Consider the following 23,601-nt stretch of genomic DNA (forward strand, 5'->3'; position numbering starts at 1 on the left):
TACTCAGGGGAAAAAGAGACATTGGTCTTACCGTGAAGGTTCTTTTCCCCTGAAGTAGGAGATCCTCAGCCCCGCCCGGATGTGTGTCTGGGTTGGGGCGCAGTCTTACTGAGTCTTCACTATCAATCTCCATGGGAGGGGTGCCCCTCTGGGAATATCAATGAGCCTGCTCCCAGGGCTCCATAGAATCTTTCTTTCCTCCTCTAGCCTTATCTGGGCACGCTGTTTGTGTCCTTGCTGTTGCTGTCCTTTCTTGTTCTTTACATGTTTTTTCTACAGTTGCTCCTGTTACAATGAGCTCTCTCCACCGAATCCAACACGCCTCGCTCATCAGTCCTGGAACTGGGACTGGGTGGTGACCATGCCTTCAATCAAGTCACATGATTCCAGTTCTGTCTCGAGCATGTGCAGTACATCACCCTATCTGAGGATCTCCTACTTCAGGGAAAAAGAACCTTCACGGTAAGACCAATGTCTCTTTCTACCTGAAAGAGTTTGGTATCATCTGCAGATTTGGCTACCTCGCTGCTTATCATTACTTCTAGCTCATTTATGAATAAATTAAAAAGCACCAGTCCCAATACAGATCCCTTGGGGACCCCACTTCTTACTTCCCTCCATTGTGAAAATTCTCACTTTATACCTACCCTCTGATTCCTGTTCTTCAACCAGTTAGCAATTCACACATGTACTTCTCCCCTTATCCCATGTCTGCTAAGTTTCCTCAGAAGTCTTTGATGAGGAACTTTGTTGAAGGCTTTTTGGAAGTAAAGGTATCCTATGTCAACTGGACCACCTTGATCCACACACTTACTGACACTCTCAGAGAACCCCAAAAGGTTCGTGAGTCAAGATTTACCTTTACAGAAGCCATGCTGGTTCGCCCCCAGCAGGGCCTGTTCTTCTATGTGCTTTACAATTTTATCCTTGAGGATGCTTTCCATCAATTTGCCTGGAACAGACGTTAAGCTAACCGGTCTGTAATTTCCCGGATTGCCCCGGATCCCTTTTTGAAAATTGGTGTTACATTTACTACTTTCCAGTCCTCTTGTACAGAGCCTGATTGTAGGGATAAGTTAGATATTTTTGCAAGGAGGTTGGCAATTTCACATTTGAGTTCTTTGAGGACTCTTGGATGGATGCCATCTGGCCCTGGTGATTTGCTAGTCTTTCATTTTTCCAGACAGTTTAGAACATCATATCTTGTCACTTCTGTCTGACTCAGATCTTTAGCCTCTGTCCCCAAAAAGCCTGGTTCAAAAACAGGTATTTGCTCAGTATCCTCTTCTGTGGACAGATGCAAAGAACTCATTGAGCTTCTCTGCTACCTCCATATCCTCCTTAATAATCCCTTTCACTCCCTCATTTTCTAACAGTCCAACCGGCTTCCTGGCAGGTTTCCTACTTCTGATCTATTTAAAGAAGTTTTTGTTATTCCCCTTAATGCTTTTAGCTAAATGTTCCGCAAACTCTCGTTTTGCTTCTCTTATTGTCACCATGCATTTCTTTTGCCAGAGTTTGTGCTCCTTTCTCTTCTCTTCATTTGGACAGGCCTTCCAGTTTTGGAAGGAAGTATTCTTTTCCTTTATGGCTTCCTTGTCTTCACCTGCTGTCCATGCTGGCATCCTCCTGGACTTAGTGGTACCTTTCCTCCTTTTGGGTATACAATCTAACTGGGCTTCTGGTACTGTGGTTTTAAGTAAACTCTATGCATTCTGGAGTGAAGCTACTCTCCTGATTTTCCCTTTCAGCTTTCTTTTCACCATACCCCTCATTTTGGAGAAGTTTCCTCTTCTGAAATTCAAAGTGTCTGTGTTAAGACTTCCTTGTTGATTCTCTCCCCACTTGTGTGCTGAATTTGATCGCACTATGAGCCCCTGGTGGCGCAGTGGTAAAAAAAACCTGCCGCCCTGTAACCAGAAGGTTACAAGTTCGATCCTGACCAGGGGCTCAAGGTTGACTCAGCCTTCCATCCTTCCGAGGTCGGTAAAATGAGTACCCAGAATGTTGGGGGGCAATATGCTAAATCATTGTAAACCGCTTAGAGAGCTCCGGCTATAAAGCAGTATATAAATGTAAGTGCTATTGCTATTGCTATGGTCACTGTTACCTAAAGGGTCGATGACACTGACATCATGCACCAGGTCCTGGGTGCCATTCAGGAGTAAGTCCAAGGTCACCACCTTTCTGGTTGGTTCCTAGACCAACTGTTCTAGTGTGCAGTCATTCAGCGTATCTAGAAATTTGACCTCTTTGTCATTACCTGACTCTGAATTTACCCAGTCTATTTGTGGGTAATTGAAGTCACCCATGGTTACTGCCCTGCCTCTCCTTGATGCTTCCCTGATTTCCTCCTGCAACTCCCCATCACTGTCAGCGTTTTGATACGGAGGGCGATAGCACGTCCCCAGTAGCACATTTCCCTTCGGGTCTTGTGTTGTCACCCACAGGGGTTTCTGTGAAGGACTCCAGTCCTCCTAGGTTTTCTAGCTTGTTAGATTCTATCCCTTCCTTAACATACAGTGCTACTCCACTTCCAAGGCGCCCCTCCTTGTCCTTTCTATAGAGTTTATATCCAGGGATAACAGCGTCCCACTGGTTCTCACTGTTCCACCATGTTTCTGTTATGCCCTTTATGTCTATTTCAGTGTTAGCAACCAAGCACTCCAGCTCACCCATCTTGGCTTGGAGGCTTCTGGCATTGGCATATAAGCACCTATATGCTGAATCTCTTACCTGGTGTATGCTATCTTTCTTTTGGCTCTTTGATCTCTTTGACCAGCTAGCACAGGCTCCTGTCTGCTCTTTATGTTCTTGTGGTTCTGCTCTGTCCCCTTCTGTTTTATCTGAACCTTTTACACCCTCACACCTTACGGGATGGCATTTGCCGAACCAGATACTGCCTAGCTCTTGTCTGCTATTTCCCAGGCGTCGCTTTAAAAGCTGCTCTGTGAACTTTTTGATTTTTAGTGCCAGCAGTCTGGTTCCATCTTAGTTCAGCTGCATCCCATCCCTTTTGTACAGGCCTTGCTTGCCCCAAAATGTATCCCAGTGCCTAACAAATCTATACCCCTCCTCCCGGCACCAATGTCTCATCCATGCATCGAGATCCCTCAGCTCTGCCTGTCTTGCTGAACCTGCTCGTGGAACAGGTAGTATTTCTGAGAATGCTCCCTTGGGGGTCCTTGACTTCAATATGCCACCTATTAGCCTAAATTTAGCTTCCAGGACCTCCCAACTAAATTTCCCCACATCGTTGGTGCCGACGTGCACCACGACAGCTGTCTACTCCCCAGCATTGCCTAACAGCCTATCTAGACGCTGTGTGATGTCCACAACCTTCGCACCAGGCAGGCAAGTCATGGTGCGGGTCACAAACCCATCTCTCTATACCTCTAATGATCAAATCGCCCACTACAAGGAGATCCCTACCCCCTGGAGGAGTATCCCTTGTGTAAGATGATATGGGCTCATCTTCCACAGAAGCGGTCCCTTCTAAAGGAGCATTCCCCTCTTCCTCACCGATGTCCTCCTTCCCCCCAGAGCTTCATTCTCCCCCACAGCAGTGGAGCTATCGGACCTGGAGTGAGATGCCTCTACTACATCCCTGAAGGTCTTGTCCACATGTCTCTCTGAGCTTTTCCAGATCTGCCACCTTGCTTGAGGGAACGAACTTGTTACCTGAGAACCAGGAGCTCCTTGCACTGAGCACACACCCATGACTTCTGCCCATGGAGCAAATAGTCATACATGTGGCACTCTGCAATACACTGGGAAGTTCCCCCTCTCCTGCTGGCTTTCTATCTCTATAACTGGCTTTGCTGGCTGTTCACAGTATTTGGAGATAAGTTTATTAGCAAGTTAGGTCTTAGCTGTATTTGTGCTGTTTAAATGTTCAAACTTGCTTTATCAAGAATATGAAGAGGGAGGAGTACTTACGTTTTCTTCCCACTGGGCTCCTTGTGATCAAGCAGACTTGTTTCAGGCTCCCCCACACACTTTCCACTAAACTCCTGCAAAACTCCAATGCCCTGTTTGCTGTCCCTGTTCACTATGCTCTCGGGCCTTCACCATTGTATTCAAAACCAGCAGACAAACTGACTAAGCTCAGGAATGTGACCCCTCCCACAAGCTGAGGCACTCACCTGGAGTGAATCCCCCATTCAGGCTACTCTTCGGTCAAAGACACAAACTTCTACCCAGCCAGAAAACAGACCCTAGAAAATCTCCAGCCCTAACAGACTTAGTTTCTCCTTCCCCTCTTGTTTTCTTGGTGATCTGTTTATTTTAATTTCTTATTCCTTTGATGCGTTCCCTTGCTTGATGTCTTCTTTAGGAGGGAAATACAAGCTTGTTGCTTCCTCTTGCTCCCAGACCAGCAGGCAACAGAAGCCGGGCTGTTGCCCCTCAGGGGCCATGCCTTGTGTCCCAGACACACCCTGCGCGTCTGACGTCTGATGTGGCGGGCATGGTTTAGCTCCCCAACGGCACTGGGAGCTAAATCGGGCAGTGCTGCATTTTCAGTGCGGCCAGAGCGGCTTTCCCTGCCCTTTAAAGGCAGGGAGAGCCTTTCCTGGCCATGCTGCAAATGCAGCGCTGGCTGGCTAACCACTCCCTGCGTCTGATGCGGATGCACTGGAGGAGGCTGTAGCAGCAGCGGACCGAGCCTGGGCCGCCGCTGGCCTCCCTCCCCACCTGGTTGGCTCCCTTTCATTGAACAAGGGGAGAGCACTGATGATGCAGAAGAGGGCAGTCAAGAGGATCAGGGGCCTAGAGCATCTTCCTTAGGAGGCAAGGCTACAGCACCTGGGGCTATTTAGTTTAGAAAAAAGACGACTGCGGGGAGACATGATAGAGGTCTATAAAATCATGCATGGTGTGGAGAAAGTGGATAGAGAGAAATTCTTCTCCCTCTCACAGAGTCATCCAATGAAATTTGATGGCCAGGAAATCTAGGACCAACAAGCGGAAGTACTGTTTCACACAACGCATAATCAACTCGTGGAATTCTCTACCACAAGATATGGTGACTGCCAACAACCTGGAGGACTTTGATTGATTGATTGATTTGATTTGTATACCGCCCCTCCAAAATGGCTCAGGGTGGTTAAGAGGGGTTTGGATAACTTCATGGAGGAGAGGTCTATCATCGGCTCCTAGTTGGAGGGCTATAGGCCAGCTCCAGCCTCAAAGGCAGGATGCCTCTGAGTACCAGTTGCAGGGGAGTAACAGCAGGAGAGAGGGCATGCCCCTTTCAACTCCTGCCTTTGGCTTCCAGCGGCATCTGGTGGGCCATTGTGTGAAACAGTATGCTGGACTAGATGGGCTTCCTTGGGCCTTGATCCAGCAAGGCTGTTCTTATGTTCTTATGTTTACTGTTCCTGTTTAATCTAGCACAGCAGCATCCCTCCAGTGGCTGTTGCTGGTATGTCTTTTGTGTTTCCCTTTTGCTTGTGAGCCACTGCTGTATTCCTTTCGGAATGTAAACTGCCCTGAGAACTTGGTTACGAAGCAGTATATTCATTAATATTAATACTACTCATTTTACAGGTCGGAGAAGATTTTAAAGGATGATTTGAAGGGTGCACAAAGTACCCAGTCTAGTCTCTCACAGCAGCAGGCTGCCTGCAGGGGATGGTGTGCAAGGATCATTTGAGCTGTGGTTCTACAAGGCAGAGCAAATTTAGAAGGAGGTCTGAGTGCAAAAAAACCTCCTGAAGCCACTGTTCTAATAGGTCCCTTGTGTGGCCTGTACTATTGAAAAGTGCAAGAACAGTTAGTGATAAATATGTAGCAGCAGACTGCTCAAGAAATTTCTGAATTATGAAATGCAGGCTATTGCTGATCAGGGGTGTGGAAATCAGACCTTTTGAAGAGCCTGTCTCTGTTAATATCTCACCAGCTGCCTTGAACTTGCTGACAATTAAGCATTTAAAAGCAGAGCAATCAATCTTCAAACAACATTGTGCTTTTAACAATTCCCAGTCAGAAACCACAGGAGGCTTAATCTGCTCTAAATGGCTACTCTCTCAATTAATTGGCTTTAAATAACTTTTAAAGAGCCCCTTACATGACTTAAAGCAAATTCCAGAGGGGTAATCTGTTACAACAAAAACAAGAGTGTCTTGTGTCACCTTAAGAACCAGGAATTCGTGGGCTTTTGTGTTAATCAGCTGTATGACGTTTTATCCTCATTTGGCTTATACCTGGGTATGGGGGAGGAAGCCAGGAAACAAATTGAGGATGCCCTATCATGCATTTGATGAAGTGGGTTCTGGTCCACAAAAGCTTAAGTGACAATAAATCGGTGGGCCTTTAAGGTGCAACAAGACTGTTCTGCTGCCATGTCTTTAAAACAAAAAGTATTATGGAATTTATTTTGTTTAGACGTGTCTCTTTGTTCTTGCCTCATCTCCCTTTTCTTCCCCCAAACAGGCTTGTCAATCATTCAAAACTTCAAACTTCTTGAAAGGCCTCCATACTGTGTGTACAGCATCTGAAAAGTCTGAGATCTAGAATAAAGCTGTAATTTTTTTCTTTATTCTTTCCTTAAGATATCAGAAAGCAGCTGAGGAAGCAACTGCAGAGAAAAAGAAAGGCGTAAGTACTATTATGGAATGAATAATACCATGAAAAATACACCAACACATTCATGTTTGTCTCTTATGGTGGCTGTTGTTGAAGATAGTGGAACAGTTAGTTTCTTTTGATTATCTGTCTCTAGTATTGACTGGGAAACTGGTTTTACATGCCTTTGTCTGCCTGCTCAGTTGAGGCCGTGCTCTGACCCACTTTCTTGTCCTTTCAGGGATGGACTGAAGCACAGGAAAGTCAAGTGACTTGCCTAAGGTCATGCTCTGACTTCCTGTATCAGCTTCTCAGACAAAATGCTCCTGGCTCCCAAGTTTTTGTCCTGACCTCAAAACATGAATAGCCCTCTCTGTGCTCTGAAGTAAAGGCAGCTGTTCAGATTCTGGGCCTCTTCATTTCTGCACTTTTGAAGCTGTCAGTAAATGTTGGTGGCTCTTTCTACCTACACTGTTAATTGTAGCAGGTACCTTCTTGCTTCGATGCACATCCAAGGAATACAGATACGACAAACACTTATACAGGCAAACCTCTTTATTTGTGAATTCGTTATCCATGGTTTTGTGTATCCTTGGTTGGGAAAATGAAACCCAACCTCGACATATGTGGGGGGGAAACACACTGACCTTGCATATCCATGGGCCGAAAGTGGCCACGGAGGTAATTTCCTCCTGCTATTTTAGGGATTAGAGCTACAAAATGGCTCGCATAAAAAAAACCACATGATTTTGTCTCATTTTTGGCCATTTTGGGATCATATCACAACTTGGGGGGAGCAGCAGAGCAAGGTAAGAAGCTCCCCCTGCAAAAATGGGCAGATCTTCGGCCACTTTAGAACCTTACCTTCACAATTGCATAGGGATCAATGATCCGATATTCGTGGTTTCCGTATCTGCGGTACAGCTACAGAATGGAACCCCTGCAAATATTGAGGTCCACCTGTATGCCGCTTTTCAAGAGAAGTTTCCAAAGTGGTTTACATAGATATAATTTTTTAAAGATGGTCCTCTGTCCCCAAAGGGCTCACAATCTATCTAAAAAATGATATAGACACCAGCAGCAGCCACTGGAGGGATGCTGTGCTGGGGATGGATAGGGCAACTTGCTCTCCCCCTGCTAAATAGAGAGGACCACCACTTTAAAAAGGTGCCTCTTTGGTTCATAGGAACATAGGAAGCTGCCATATACTGAGTCAGACCATTGCTCTATCTACCTCAGTATTGTCTTCTCAGACTGGCAGTGGCTTCTCCAAGGTTGCAGGCAGGAATCTCTCTCGGCCTTATCTTGGAGAAGCCAGGGAGGGAAACTTGGAACCTTCTGCTCTTCCCAGAGCAGCTTCACCCCTGAGGGGAATATCTTGCAGTGCTCACACTTCTAGTCTCCCATTCATATGCAACCAGGGCGGACCCTGCTTAGCTAAGGGGACAAGTCATGCTTGCTACCATAAGATCAGCTCTCCTCTCCTTGGTTTCCTTGGTCTCCCAGTTGCTTATTCAGTGTGGAAGAGCAAACATAACCTGACTGAGTAATTGTTCTATGCACATCTCTGTACCACACAATACCATTTGAGGCCATTCCTGCTGCCAGCAGCCTGTTCAATGCAAAATTTGATTTTAATTTAAGGCAGGGATGAACTTGGTGAGCCCATTCCTTGCACAAGCATCAGTGATTTGAATGTAACATTCACCAACATAAGATTTCATTTTTCATGTCACTTTTCACGCTTATTGAATGAAATCCTTGTCAGGAGTGAGTGTTAAGTTCTTAAAACTTATTATAATTAAAAAGTCTCTTTAGACTCGATTGTTTTTATTTTTAAAATATTTTCAATATAAGGAAAGATCACAATAATTTCAAATATGTTTTGGAGGGCTTAGTTAGTACAAGAGTGTTTGGACATAATAGTAGAAATCACTTATTCAAATTGTTCCACAGGAACTTGTGTAGTGTTTTTCTAATCATCCCTGAAGGGTGTCTGTTGACTTACAGACATCTACCATTTTATAGGAGAGTCTAGAAAGTGTATTCTGTTTAAAGCAAATGACAACCCCAAGCCTCTTATCTGTAAACTTCCAATGCATGAGGAGGAGTAAGTACACACATGTCTGTCCCCTATAATAATGTGGAGACACAGCATCTGAATCATGCCTAATCACACAGTTAAAATCCTGCTTCAGTGAATGCATATTAGGCAGCTGATCAGGTACCCTTGGCCTTTTTTTTAAATAGAAGGATGGTTTCAAGGTAGCTGAGAGTGTTCTTAAAAAATTATTCAAATACCACTTACATTGCCATGTTCATTTATCTGTTATGTGACCTATAGCTACTTGGCTGCAGAGCATTTGCAGTTCGAAAGCTTGAGAGTTTGGGGCCAGACACTATGCTGGGACAGTCTCTTGGTGGCAAGAATAGATGATCTGAGGCAGCCCATGGCTTATTTCTGGTGCAAAACCCTAGTTTCAGATTCTGTTGCCCCAAGTAAGAACAAAATACAGAACTGGGGTTTGCACCCTTCAAGGGTCATGCACTAAAATATAAATTTTGGGCACAACATGTTGCCACCTGGAGATGGGGCTGTAGCTCAGTGGCAGAGCATATGCTTTGTATGCAGAAGCCAGATCTTCATTTCAGTCCCTGGCATCTCCAGGGCAGGTGTGCCTTCACATATCCAGGTTCACGTCAAAGTCCCCATGAGCTGTCAGAGAGCACTCCATACACGATTCGGGTTTTTCATTGCACTTTGGAGCTTTGCTCAATTTATGTCGGGGGTGAAATTTCCACTTTTGTGTCGGCTTTTTGGGCAAATGTGAAATATCAGACATGCCCTGTAACTCGCAGTATTTCATCCCTCTTAATCCCACAGTAAAGCCTGCTGTCTGGGAAAGGCCTGGGTAGGGCAGGGAAACCGGGGTGCAGATAGAGGGTAAAACTTGAGTAACTCCTCAATTTTTGTGGGGGAAGAGGAATGACACTCTTGTGGGAGGGAGAACATACATTTGGGGGACTGAAGATATAGGCTATTGAGTTTGTGGGGGAAGTTCAGTAAAAAGAGGAGGGGGGAAATACAGTGGTCCCTCGACTTACGAACTACTCGACATCCGAATTTTTCTACTTACGAAAGGAAAAAGTGGCCGCACGCTTACAAATTTTTCGACATCCGAACGGAAAACCGCCTCTTTGCCCCCCGCCAGAGGCCGTATTTTACAGAATAACGGGGCGCTGGAAACCAGCCGCCCCCCCCGCCGCAAGCAGATTAAGCCCAAAACTACTGCTACCACTGCCGCTGCCGTCGCCCGCCAGCCCTCCCTCCCTCCCAGCCGCGCGCCCGAGTCTTCACCCAATGATGCCGTTGAAAACAAACAGAGGAGCTACCGAACAGAGCTCCTCTCTCTATGAAGTCCTGCCGGCTACTGAAGCTTTGCACGCGCGCATGCGCGCACCACAAAGGACGCCGATCGCCGGAGGCCCGGTCTACCTGCCTGGAAAAGGCCGGGTAGACCGGGCCTCCGGCGATTGGAGGCCCGGACTACCAGGCCTCTTCCCGGCGGGTAGACCGGGCCTCCGGTGATCGGCGTCCTTTGCGGCGCGCGCATGCGCACGCGCAAAGCTTCAGTAGCCAGCAGGACTTCCTAGAGAGAGGAGCTCTGTTCGGTAGCTCCTCTCTTTGTTTTCAACGGCATCATCGGGTGAGGACTCGGGCAGGCGGCTGGGAGGGAGGGAGGGCTGGCGGGCGGGCGGCGGCGGCAGTGGTAGCAGTAGTTTTGGGCTTAATCTGCTCGCAGCAGGGGGGGGGGCTGGTTTCCAGTGCCCCGTTATTCTGTAAAATACGGCCTCTGGCGGGGGCAAAGAGGCGGGAGGGGTAAGCAAGCCCTCCCTGCCCTAAAAGGAAGGCCCCCCTTCGGTGCCGGTCCGGACTGCTCCGGACCGTGCACATCCCTAGCATTTTGCATGCCTTTAAAGTGCACTTGATAAAGAGTTTTGCACATAAAACTGGGTGTCTGGGTCTTTTTCCTAGACTCCGGAACGAATTAATCCGTTTCCAATGCATTCCTATGGGAAACCACTTTTCGACTTACGAACTTTTCGACCTACGAATGTGCATTTGGAACGGATTAACTTCGTAAGTCGAGGGACCACTGTATTTTTGGGGGGAGGGGTCTGCGCCCTGCAGAGAAAGACCTGGAGAGCTGCTGCCAGTCAGTGTGCCAGACTGAGCTTGTTGAATCAATGGGTCTGACTCAGTCTAAGGTAGATGCATAGCCTTAACATTATTTTGGGAAGCAGAGGTGTATAAATGTCATTGTTCAGGTTGCTTCTGCACCTTTGTGTTGAATAAGCATTTGGGAAACTGGAGCCAGCTCCAGCCTCATTTTGGGGTTGTTGTATGGTATTATATATTTTTAATTGTTGATTGATTTTTACTGTCTTTGTTTTATTTGTAAACCGCCCTGAGCCAATTTTAGAAGGGCAATATAAAAATTGAATGAATGAATACATAAATAAATAATAAGAAGAAATCATCCTTGTTCTGGTACTGCTGCCACATGTCTGGCTACTGCTCTGAGAGCTGAGGAGTGAGTGAGAGTGTGCCAAGAATTCACCTTTTGTGTGTTACTAATACTTGTATTTTCTCCTTCGAAACCATACCCATGGAAACATAATTTGGCTAAGTCCTCCATTACTTTTTACTAATTGTGCTGATTGTAGTTGTTTCCTGCAACTCTCACCATATGCTCCAAGGCACAAGTTACCAAATTCTTCTTAAATCTTGATATAACACTAATGCCCAGCATTTGCTGTTGCCACTAGCCCACACAGATAGTGGGTTGGATCATAGAGGGCCTAGCCAAACTAGGTTTCCATGGATATGATTATGTAGGAGAGTACAGTATCTCAGACTGGACAACAAATCTCATGCCCTCCTGGTGCGAACGTCATGGGTAATTGGATTTCTTTGTTTCCTGGAGCTCAGTTGGAGCCCTCACACCCATAACTATCCTTGTAAGCCAAAATATTTTTTCCTTCAATCAAATATACCTTTACATTGCAATGTTTGATCTGTACTTAACCCGCTCATATATTCTCATGAGATGCTTGTAGTAGACTGCTTGTCCATGGACTGCTTGTCCATGGGGGTGGCAGTGGTTTCACTTCAGTCTCTCTTCCAGTCTGCCCCCACTGCTGTCTCCAGATGCTTTTCCAAGCTTGAACAGGCAATTTGCCCCCCTCCCCCGCCACCACTCTGGCCTGGCCTAGTTCTGATGCTAAGCATGACCAAAATACTTTGGGTATCCTATCTAGTGTTAAGATTTCTCTCTAGAAACTCATGACAACCGCCCAGAGATGAAAGTTTGGGGTGGTATACAAATATGATAAATAAATAAAATAAATTATATAAATAGTTATGTGGCACCTAATGGTGCAGTGGGGAAGTAACTTGCCTAGGGAGCAAGAGGTTGCTGGTTCAAATACCTGTTGGTATGTGGAAACACCTATACTGGGCAGCAGCAATATAGGAAGATGCTGAAAGGCATCCTCTCATACTGCACAGGACGAAGCAATGGTCAATCCCTCCTGTATTCTACCAAAGAAAACCACAGGGCTCTATGATCACCAGGAGTTGACACCGACTCAACAGCACAACTAACTAGCTAGGGGTTTCAGGAGATCCCTATCTTCCTAAGACTCCAGATACATAAATAGGTGGGCGGGGGGAGAGAAAAGGTGTAGGGGGAACCACAGTGGAAGCAATAGTTTTGCTATGAAAGCAGTGAGCACTTGGTTCATCCAATCCACCAGTTACCTTGACACTTGAGAGAGGCTTCATCACACATAACAGCTTGCTCATGACTAAGAACCAGTTTATGAGCATTGGCCTACTGATAAGCAAATCCTCCAGGGGGAGGCAGGAAATGAGTATGGCAGGAGAGCCACATCTAAAGAGCAGGAGGAGCAGCTCTGGGGAGCCCCAAGTTTTGAGGGAGGAGTGATGTGAGAGGACTTCCTTTCTGTTGAGCTGAATCCATAAGGGGCTCCTGTCTAGACAGCAAACATCATCAATAAACCTAACCAGAGTAATGATGCAGACCTTGTAGTGGTTATCTCTGCATTTGCAACACTTCTGTTTTGGTCACAGAAATTACTTGCGGGAAGGGACACATCATTAATGGAGGAAGGCAGCCCTAAGTTCAATGTGGCTGTGTGATACAATCGCTTTAACGATAACTCTGGATTCTCTGGTATATTGAAGGCCTCTACACCCATGCCTCTGATCGTCAGGAGTCCACACTGACTCAGCACAACTTTACCTTTACCTTTACTGAGGCACAGCTGCTTGCAACTTCTTATCGTGCTTCTGCTTGTGTCCTGTTTGCTTAAGATAACGTTTCAGCTTAACCAAGTATTCATGATTGGGAGAATTGATTGCCCTCTGGGGAGGATGACTTGGGTTCAGGCAAGCTTGGGCAGCTGTATGCCTTGCTTTTGATGACTATCAAACCTGGTTTCTTTAGGGAACATGACGTGAAGGGCCTCTGAGTCACTGGTTTTTTAGCGTGGACAGTTAGTTAGGTATAAGTCTGGGACATGAGACAGCAGCAGGAAGGTCTGGTTTATCACATGCAAGCTGGTAACCTTTTTTTAAAAGCACCAACATTGGTTAACAGTGAGACAGGTAATCGCTTAGCAGAGGTGCAACAGGAAAGGGATACCAGTTCAGTGCTCTGAGCCATTTGTCATGGGGGGGAGCCCGAGCACAGGATGACTCATGATGTGCAGTGGATGCCAAGTGGCCATAAGCAGCAGACCACCAGGTGTCTGAGGCTGCTCTATCTACAAAAGCTTCAGTATACATGTCTGTTGTGCAGCTCTTTTGCTCCCCTCGCCACGCCCTATGCTGTTTCCTTTCCCCTCTGAATGTGCTGCATCATTTTCCCCTAAAGATTTAGGGAAAACCTTGCATGATACTGCCCAAATAGAACCACTATAGGTTTCTAAAGATTAGTTGGGATTCTCATTAATTTGCAAAGCAGTATTCAAAATGTGACCAGAAGAGTAATAGGGTGAGCGACTTAAATCCTAATATAGCTGCTAATCCTGTTTAATGCTCTAAAGCTTTACAGACCTGTTCCACTTTGTGGTTAGTCTCATGCTTGGTGGGATACATAAAGAACGGACTACAAAGATGCAGCGCTGGCAGGTATCATCATCAATTTGAGATTCCTGAATGTCTTGTGTTAAGAAAAGGCAGGGGGCACCTATCTGCTGTTAAATAAGTAAAAGACTCGAACAGATGCTGTGGCTTGTTGCCAGATTGTATAGCTATGCCTTTAAGTATTAACCTGGGCTCTTAAAGTAACACAGTAGTGTGGAAGGATAATTAAGAAGAATCTCTGAAAGTAACTCACTTCATTTGATCAGTGAAATCAGGGAACCCGAAATTTCCTGTTGGTGTGGCTAAGGCAGTTGTTGAAATGCTACCAGCAAAATGTTGTAAAGATGTGAATTGTGATGGCAAGTTATTCTCTGAAAGATAATCCTTAGTTTCTTATACAGCCTGCTAATTGCTCCCCTTCCTTGTCGTACAAAACAGATGGGAAACACAGTAGCCTTGGGCAATAGCCCTCTCAGATGGCTTTCTCCCCTTTCTTGATGCGGCTTGCTGGTGGGTGGATTTTGTTCCCTCGGCTTTGTGTAGAGGATGGGACAAAAAGGCTAGGTTCTAACTCTCTCATTAGACTGACTCCCTTTCTTCCATATAAGGCTCTCGTGTGTTATACTTCCTGCTTCAGCTCCTTTTTCTTTTACCCTCCCCTCCCCTCTCCTTTCCTCACCCCTGGATTCAGGCTTTCTCCATGTGGCACATTTGTAACGATTCACAGCTGTCTGGAACAGCAGAGGGCTCAAGATCGGTGCTAAGCATTTTGATTTCCTTTCTTCGCCAAAAGGAAGCTCTGCATGGCTTTAATAACTGGTGTGAACTTCTTTTGTCTTTTTAGAACACCGAAAATCTTCCCCCTCAGTTTAAACGGGGGACCCTCAGCGTTTTAAAGAAGAAGTGGGAGAATCCGGTGTTGGGATCGGAGACTCGGAAGGAAACGCTACGAAGCAGCTGTGTGGAGTTGAGGCAGAAGGCTGTCAGCCCCAGTGGTGGAACTGAAAGCAGCTCTGCTTCCCAGGCAGAAATTGACAAAGCCTCAGGGATTGGTCCCAGAGCTCGACTCCATTCCTCTTCCGGAGTGATTGGCCAGTTCAGATATCCCAGTGTTGACAGCGAAGAGGCTAAAACCCATTTGTCCAGGAGTGGGAAAATGGAAAATTGTCTTAGAGAATTCGGACAAGAAGTAGGAAGGCCGGAGGCCAATGAAAACCCGGATTCTTCAGGGAAAATAGAGAAGTGTAGTGTTCCTCTGAGCAGACTAAAGATGATGTTTGAGAGGGGGGATGCCACCCAGACAAAGGTAAGGAATGGATTGCTTCAGTTTTCTGTGACTGTTGGGAGACAAATGTCTCTGCAGGGAGGCAGGTCAGGACTGCCAGCTGTGCAAGCGGCGATGTTGCTCTTCCTGCTGGAAAAGGCTAAGAAAGCATTTTCTACTAATGTCTCATGGCTAGTGCGGCTCATGGCCCAGTTGAATGTGCTTCACACAATGCCATTTTCTTAGTGTGGCAGGAATTTGAATTAACATAAGCTAACTTGGGTGGTGTGTTGGATCCAGTCAAATGCGTCCAAAAGATAACTGTGACCTATACATGCTTTCACAAACAAACAAACAAACCAAAAAGGGGGGGGGAGAAGAAATTAAATGTGTGTGTTAGCAATTGCCACAAAACTGCTCAATTCTCTTTGGTCTGCCACAGCTGCAGAACAATCCAACATAGGCAGCAAAGAGCAAACATTTTAGTCCTCATATGTGCATCTCAGCAAATGTTTCTTAGCACTTAAAAAAAAACTTACAGGAAAAAAGTGTGAAGATATTCAGAGGAGCTTCTGCCTTCACTAGTTTTGACTTGCAAATTCAGAGGCCTTGCATTTTCCTACAACTGCTCATGAAATCTGATCCTGCATGTGGACTACAGACTGTGTCCTCCAGGGAAAATTGCATAACTAGAAAATGAGTTTCATATGCCAGTTGCTTAAAACGGTCTAGTTTATATTTTCTCCAGTTTTCTCATAGTTTCCTTTATTTTTGTCCATTGTATGTGTGTTCAGGATATACTGGAATATAAACATATATGGCCTTAGATACGAAATAACTGGGGATTTTGAGTCAAGCTAAACTTCTTGAAATAGGTATTTAAAGCTGTTTTGAACAGTAGCATTTTGTCTGATCCTTATTGTATGAATTCTTACTTGCTGGCTGAGCTCTTCAGTTTTGAAAGGTACCATTCAGTAGTGAAATAGCTGGGTGTGACTCTGCAGATCCTTCCCATCTTCCAACTGTGGACCACCTGGTCTATAGAAAAAAGATGAGTCACCCTGAGCATCATAGAAGCTGTTACTTCCAAGCTGACTGGAACATTTAGTGCAGATATTGCCATGGTCCCAGGAAACAATAAAAGCAGAGCAATAGTATTCTTTTCCTGACTTAAGTTTAAATAGTGCACAAGCTTTCAAGATGTAAAAAATATTTCCTTTGAGTTGCAACCACCTTTAGCCTAAAGAGGAACTGGACCAATAAGAGATCATTTATTGGGATCAAACCAATTGCCTTGCAATGATAGCCAGAGTAGCTTAGCTTGCTCTCTTACAACAAACTGGATAATGTGAACTGCCACAGCAGTTCCAGAAGGGAGAGAGCATACATGGCGAACTTTAGCCCCTCCACCATTTTGAATGCATATTTATTCTCATCCCATTTTGTCAAGTGAAAAGTAAGGGGAAAATACATTTTAAAAAAGAACTTATATTAGAAGATCTTTAATACTGGAGAATGATCTCATACCAAATCATGCAGAACGAGCAGATTGCTGGGCAGAAAGCTTTTTTTGCAGGCCTTTCCTGTTGCTTCTGAATTCTGTGAAAAGGTTGGTAATATTGTTACGACACATGTTCATTACATACCGCATACATGTGTCAAGGATTTTCTAGACATTGGCCAACATACTGCTGTCTTGGAAAAACTTTCCATACCCAGGAATTAAATGCAGCATAATAAATAATAATAATAATAATAAAAAATTCAGTTTCTACCCTTCCAAAAATGGCTCAGGGCAGTTGACATAAAGAAACAATAAATCCCTGTCCCTAAAGGGCTCACAATCTAAAAAGAAAGATAAGACATATACTAGCAGTACTGTGGATAGGCCAGACACTCTCCCCCTGCTAAATAAAAAGAATCACCACATTAAAAAGTGCCTCTTAGCCAAGTTAGCAGGGGTTAGAGCTGAGATTTATGAATGAAAACCAGTTAAATAATTGTAGGGAATTTGCAAATAAAAACAAATTCAGTCATGTACAGAATTAGCGAGTGAAAAACAAATAATCCCCAGCAATAAGACAACAATTATAGCAAAGGTTAAAATAATAAAGTAAAGATCCACCATGAGGACATGATATCCAAACTGTAGGGCAGCTAGGAACATAGGAAGCTGCCTTATACAGAGTCAGACCATTGGCCCATCTAGCTCAATCTCGTCTACACAGACTGGTCGTGACTGCTTCAAGGTTGCAGGCAGGAGTTAGGGATGTGCACGGAACTGGCAGGGGCCGGTTCAAAGGCAGGGATGGGAAAACTTTAAGGGTGGGGGAGGTTGAACTTATCCCTCTCTCGGCTTCCCCCCCACCGGCGCTCCATTTGTAACAATTCTGTCGCGGCGGCAGAATACTTTCCTGCCGCCCCGTTCCCTCCTAGTTTGCTTGCGTGCCTCACGTGCACATGCACACCTGGCACTTCTGGCCAAGGAGGGGACGGGGTGGAAGGAAGGTATGCTGCCGCCCCGACAGAGTCTTTACAAATGGAGCACCAGTGGGGGAAAAGCAGAGGGAGGGTAAATGCACCCTCCCCCACCCATAAAGTGCCCCCCTGCCTCCAAATGACCCAGTGTTTGAACCTGTTCAGAGGCCCATAAAAGGGCCTCTGAACAGGTTTGTGCACATCCTTAGCAGGAGTCTCTGTCAACTCTATCTTGGAGATGCCAGAGAGGGAACTTTGAACCTTCTGCTCTTTCCAGATCAGCTGCATCCCCTGAGGGGAATATCTTGCAGTGCTCACACTTCTAGTCTCCCATTCATATGCAACCAGGGTGGACCCTGCTTAGCTAAGGGGACAAGTCATGCTTGCTACCACAAGACCAGCTCTCATCCCTCTGATATCAATTGCCCATAGATATAAACAAGATTTAATTGCATAGATCAGTATTTAAAGCAAGTTTTTTTTAAAAAAAAAACACACCAGTTAGACGTACATATTCTGATTGGCTGACTAACAGTAGCTGACAGAAGAATGAATGAGAGAGAGCCATAGTGGTAATATGCAAAAGAACTGTAAGCTGGAATGCAATGCTAGGTTACTTCCTAAACAAGCGGGATGTAGCTACAGTTGCCCAATATCGGATGTAGAGGTTAGTTTTGATTCAAAGGGAGCCTATAGTCCTTGAACTATGAATGTTTCCGTTTCTAAGAAAAGAGGGTGATAGGGACAGAGGACTCACAGAAAACATATTCAGGATGCACTGCTACTCAGGAGCAAATTCCTTATGGGGGATTTGGTTCTACTAGGAATCAGAACAGAAATCAACCCACTCTACTCAAGGTGTTATAAACACAGGATTCACAAGAGAAAAGGAGGAGAAGAAAAAGCATCATGGGAATTGGTACGAGGTAAAGCAAGATAAGGTGAGGTCATACTACCTTTCCTAATTGTATCCCTCAGGGAATGATTTGTTTCTCAAGAAAGCAAATCAGAGTTCTTATTTCTATTCCAGGATAGTCTTTTTCCACCTTCTCTATGTATACCCTCAAATCTAAACTGATTAATATTGGAGGGAAGTCTTGAAATTTGATAACAAAGAGGCACCTTTTTTAAAGTGGCGAGAGAGAGCAACTGTCCCTATCCAGCCCCAGCCGAGTATCACTTCATTGGTTGCTGGTGTCAACCTTATGTTTATTTTTAGACAGTGAGCCCTTTGGGGACAGGGAACTATCTTATTTATTTGTTCTATGTAAACTGCATTGAGAACTTGGTTGAAAAATAGATAAATAGTTGTCATAGTCATTGAAATTGCTCTGACTGGTGCCAAGCATTTTAAAGTGATTTACACACACAAATGTATCGCCTTTCCTCGTTTCTCAGTGAAATGTTTCTATTAATATCTAGGTGATTGCTCTGCAGGAGACAGAGTTAATGTTTCTGTCTGTCAGGATAGAATGTATTTGTTCCTACTAACCCAAAGTGGATTATTAATCCCAGGTCTGGAATTTTGCCCTGTTTATGCAATTTCTGAGAGGAGGTTGATATCAAGTCTCAGAGATTGCCTTAATTCGCTTAAGGATCATGCCTGGACATTGTCCTTATTCCATCTCAAAGTTTAGTACCTATTATGGTACTAAAAGATGGGTGGGGTGTCAGTGTGTGTGTGTCCATGGCCTACAGGGCCCAGGTGTGGCAACCCCAGAAGCCATAACTAGGTATGGCTGGTCGTAGAACCCAAGAGAGATGCTGGCACACCTGTAGTGGGATGAACAGAAAGTTGGGGTTGCACCTGGGCAGTGGGGCCCAGACATTCTATATAAACAGTGGATGTTGGAGGTGCTGGGGCTGGTGGCATACCTGCCAACATGTCCCTATTTTCCTATTCAGTTGAATGGGAAAATAGGGACATGTTGGCAGGTATGTGGTGGGACCTATGGGTAAGCTATAATGAGAGATTGCCTGTTGGCTCAGGTGGATATTGCAAAGCGGCTATGCTTGAAATGCTGGTTGTTGGGCATCCTTGTGAGACACTGGCCAGAAAGGGAGTGGATGAGTTGGCTGTGAAGTAATGAGCCAGTGCATTTGACAAAGTCCAAGAGTGGGATAATTCTATAGCCTTGCCTATACAATATTGAGTTAGGAATCCCCGAGAACTGTCCCTGGTCATGACTAATACTGGCCTACATGATATAGAGTTGTATCTGGCGGGGCTTGTGTCGTGACAGATGGGCACATAGCCAAACTTCAAAGTGTCTCTTGAATGTATTGCCCAAATCACTTGGTTTCTCCCATACCTACGTTCAGGAAAAGGGGTGCAAGCACTTTATTGTAGGTACATGTGGACATTCTCTAACAAAACATTCTTCACAGTTTTTAAAGTCAGTGCTGCACAATTTAGGCTCTCCAGCTGCTTTTGGACTACAATTCCCATCATCCCCAACCACAATGGCTAGTAGTCTGGGATGATAGGAGTTGCAGTCCAACATTTGCAGGAGGGCCCAAGTTGTGTAGTCCTGATCTAAATACTGCAGAATATGGTTTACTTTGTCAAAAGGTTCTAGAAATGTCAGATCAGACTTGACAATATCGCTGCTGCTGCTGCCGCCGCCGCTGCTACCAGCCATTTTGTTCTATCCCTTATTTAATAACAACATAGATGTTTTCTGGAAATGTACTATACTGGTGGTGGCCGCTTCTCTACACATCAAGTCCAGAGTATCAGAGGGTGTTACATTACTGCACATCAAACAGATGAGGCTGCCTAATCCTGCATCCAGTCTATTGGTCTATGTAGCCCAATATTCTATACTCTGGCAGTGGCTCTCCAGGGTCTCAGACTAAAGTATTTCTCATCACCTTTTACCTGACCATTAAAAAACCAAACCAAACCTGGAGATGCCAAGGATTGAACTTGAGTCCTTCTGCATTCAAATCATGCACTCCACCACTGAGCTATGGCCACTTGTGCATTGGGTTGGCTTTATTTCTAGTCAGCTGAGCATATAACAGCTTGATGTGGGAAAGGCATAGGCATCTATACCTGCCTGGTAGAGATGCTATAGCTGGGCTCATTGCCTCTCCGCACCCACCCACCCCCGTTCTTTTTATGTATGCCACATTTTCTTGCTGCCTATGCAAAACCTATCCTGCAAGTTGGCTCCCCGTGTCCTCTGCAGAATATGAGTTAAAATAAATTAGAAAGATAGGACATGGAGTGAGGAGGAGCAAGGATGTGATAGAGGAGAGTCCAGATGGCAGCAGATGCACAAGTAATCTGAGGTGATGGATTCAGGAGATGTTTGAGTGAAGAAGTGGGTTTTGTGGAGGATGAATTGGCTTGGCGTTGTAGCAGAAAGCAAAGATTAGGGGAGAAAAGACACAGTTGTGGTGTAGTCCTTAATGGGATGACCTACCACAGAAAGCATTTCATGCCGTTTGTTGAATGGGCTTGTCCAAGAACTATAAAGCCAATCAGAAGTGCAAAACTGTGCTCTCAATTCAACATTTGTAAGACAGTAAAGATAAAATCAGTTTCTTCCAAAGCCTTCAAGGTTATTAATTTGGATACTGTAAAGCATTAATGCATCCAGTTTTGCTTAGCATATCAGAAAGAAGAGCAAAGTGGTTCATAGGCTTGTAACATCCAGACTTGACTACAGCAATGCGCTCTACGTAGGGCTGCCTTTGTACATAATTTGGAAACTGCAGTTAGTACAAAATGCAGCAGCCAGGTTGATCTCAAAGGTTGCCTGAAGAGATCATATTACTCTTATTTCAAAAGGACTACACTGGCTGCCACTAAGCTTCCAGGAGAAATACAAAGTGCTGGTCATCACCTAAAAGCCTTAAACGGCTTGGGTCTGAAGTATTTAAGAGAACGCCTTCTTCATCAACTTTCGGCTATTGTATATCTCACATACTGGGCCCCCACCAGATTATTCAGAAGAGGAAGGACTTTGTAATCAGTGCTATAGGGCCTGTGGGGGTAAAGCTTCCTAAGCACAGTCATAGACAAGCATGTTGCCAACTTGCATGCTGTTCCTTAGTTCCTAATCCCACTTGTATTCCTAGATGATATTTTATGGTTCAGATTAACACAAATAGCTCTGGTGTTGGCAATTGTGGTATGATCTGGGGATTTCTATCTTTCCTACCTTCTTTGCTATGTCATTGCCAGTGGGTCCCAAGATATACCCTGGGATCAAAGTTACAGGGTCATACACTTAAAAAAATTGTTGCCTGAAATAAGTTAGAAAATGCTTGGGCATGTCATAAAGGAACAGCGCTATACTGTACAAAAAGGCACACGGGCATTATTCAGCTATGGTGGCCACTGGCAAGTGCCTCATTACTACTGATTTGGAAGTTGGCAGGAATCCATTTTGACTCATGGCCAACTTGACTAGTCTTAAGGGAAGATGAAGCAAAATATGCTGGAGAGACTGCCAGCTATGATCATGCTTTCCCGGGATTGACTTCATGAGGATTTCAGCCAGTAAGCCAAGGGTGAAAAAACTGCGGAGTTCAGAATGAGGTGCTAGAGATCTTGAGCAGTGATGAGGAGGCTGCCTGAGGGCTCTGCATTCAGGAACCAACTGATTGTTGAAAGTCAGGAAAATGGCTCACTTAAAGAAAAGAAAGAAAAATCCTAGTTTATGGTATTCCTCTTTTTTTCTAAGCTGATTTTTCTCTTGTTAAAAATAAGTAACTTCCAATGGGTCAAGTTAGCCCCAAAGGTGAGCTTAAGTGAAGGGCCTTCAGTCTCAGTGCTGCAACTGACTCATGTTTTAGTCACATGTTGCAAAGTGTCAGCAAGTGGCTTTGGGGAAGCCCTGGCTCTCTACCAAAAGGAGGCTGCTGGCTTGCCAAGCCTTGGGGGTGCTGTGTTTGAACATGCACAACACTGTGTATGCTTGCAGACTTCTGAGACACAGACTTTTTTTTTGTCAAGAAGCTGGACATCCGGAGAACACACTGTACTTCACAAGCTCCTCATTTGCAGGGTGGATGCACATGTGTTGCAAGTAGGCCTGTCTTGCTGGGCTACAGCAAGCCTGAGTCCCCCTGTGCTCAGGTCCAGCCTCTGGATGTTGTGCCTGGAAGAACTTGGGCTAGAAGGCTTCAGCCAATGAGTGGCTGATACCCTGGCTAAATTTACTCAGTGACGTCCCATAGAAATTAAAAGGCACATAAATTAGACACATTGATGACTAACATCACTAGCAAGTAAATTTAGTTAGGATGTCAACTAGTGAGTCTGCTACCTTGCCAAAATGTTACATTCTGAATTATTTATTATTATTATTATTATTATTAATAATAATAATAATAATATCCTGCTCTTCCTCCAAGGAGCCCAGAGTGGTATTACTACATACTTAAGTTTCTCTTCATAACAACCCTGTGAAGTAGGTTAGGCTGAGAGAGAAGTGACTGGCCCAGAGTCACCCAGCTAGTTTCATGGCTGAATGGGGATTTGAACTCGGGTCTCCCCGGTCCTAGTCCAGCACTCTAACCACTACTCCACGCTGGCCCTATTGCAGCTGGAATAGCTGAGACCTTTTTAGAGTAGGTCTGTTCCTCACAGAGTTGATTTAATTGTAAATCAAATTGATCTAAATCATTTCATAGACTCTGTTTTAATGATTTAAATCACTAGTCAGGAAAATTATCATGTTCTAGTAAAAGTGCATGGTTGTCTAATATAACTTAGATACATACTTAGAGAGAGCTGTAGGTTTCATTTTTAGAAGGTAGGTATACGCTTCTCATATTGCTCTTTCATTCGGGCAACCAGGCTTTGCATTTCTTTATTGCACTGTTTGTATTTCACACACTTACCCACAGAAACGTAATTTAAAATATTCCCAAGTGGGGTCGTTTACAGCCTGCTGCCTTGATAGCTGTTTCCCTAATACAATGGAGGATACACTCGAAAAATGTTTCTTCAGGATTGCATAAATACTTTTTGTTCACTTGTTTCACATTCTGTTCCCCGCCCCCGCCCCCCATCTCATGCATTTATAATAATTTACAGCTCCTCCTAGCGCAGGTCTACTCCCTCTTCCCAATTCCTCTGTTGATTTATTGACAACCTTTG

At 44.8% G+C, this 23,601-nt stretch overlaps 1 protein-coding gene across 10 annotated transcripts in view; it reads left to right on the plus strand.

Moving 5' to 3' along the window:
* LIMA1 (LIM domain and actin binding 1) overlaps positions 1–23,601 on the plus strand; it is a 97,129-nt gene that overhangs the window by 45,559 nt on the left and 27,969 nt on the right. For 7 of the 10 annotated variants that reach the window (XM_053293977.1, XM_053293973.1, XM_053293980.1 and 4 more), the window contains exons 3-4: positions 6,555–6,600; positions 14,586–15,047. In XM_053293977.1, the coding sequence (XP_053149952.1) occupies positions 6,555–6,600; positions 14,586–15,047 (508 nt within the window). Of the gene's footprint in view, positions 1–6,554; positions 6,601–13,084; positions 13,262–13,683; positions 13,787–13,974; positions 14,101–14,585; positions 15,048–23,601 lie in introns of those variants that run through there. The other 3 variants (XM_053293981.1, XM_053293982.1, XM_053293983.1) reach the window with 3 other exon arrangements.

The sequence above is a fragment of the Hemicordylus capensis genome, chromosome 2 (assembly GCF_027244095.1).
Source record: "Hemicordylus capensis ecotype Gifberg chromosome 2, rHemCap1.1.pri, whole genome shotgun sequence".
Taxonomy (NCBI): Eukaryota; Metazoa; Chordata; class Lepidosauria; order Squamata; family Cordylidae; genus Hemicordylus; species Hemicordylus capensis.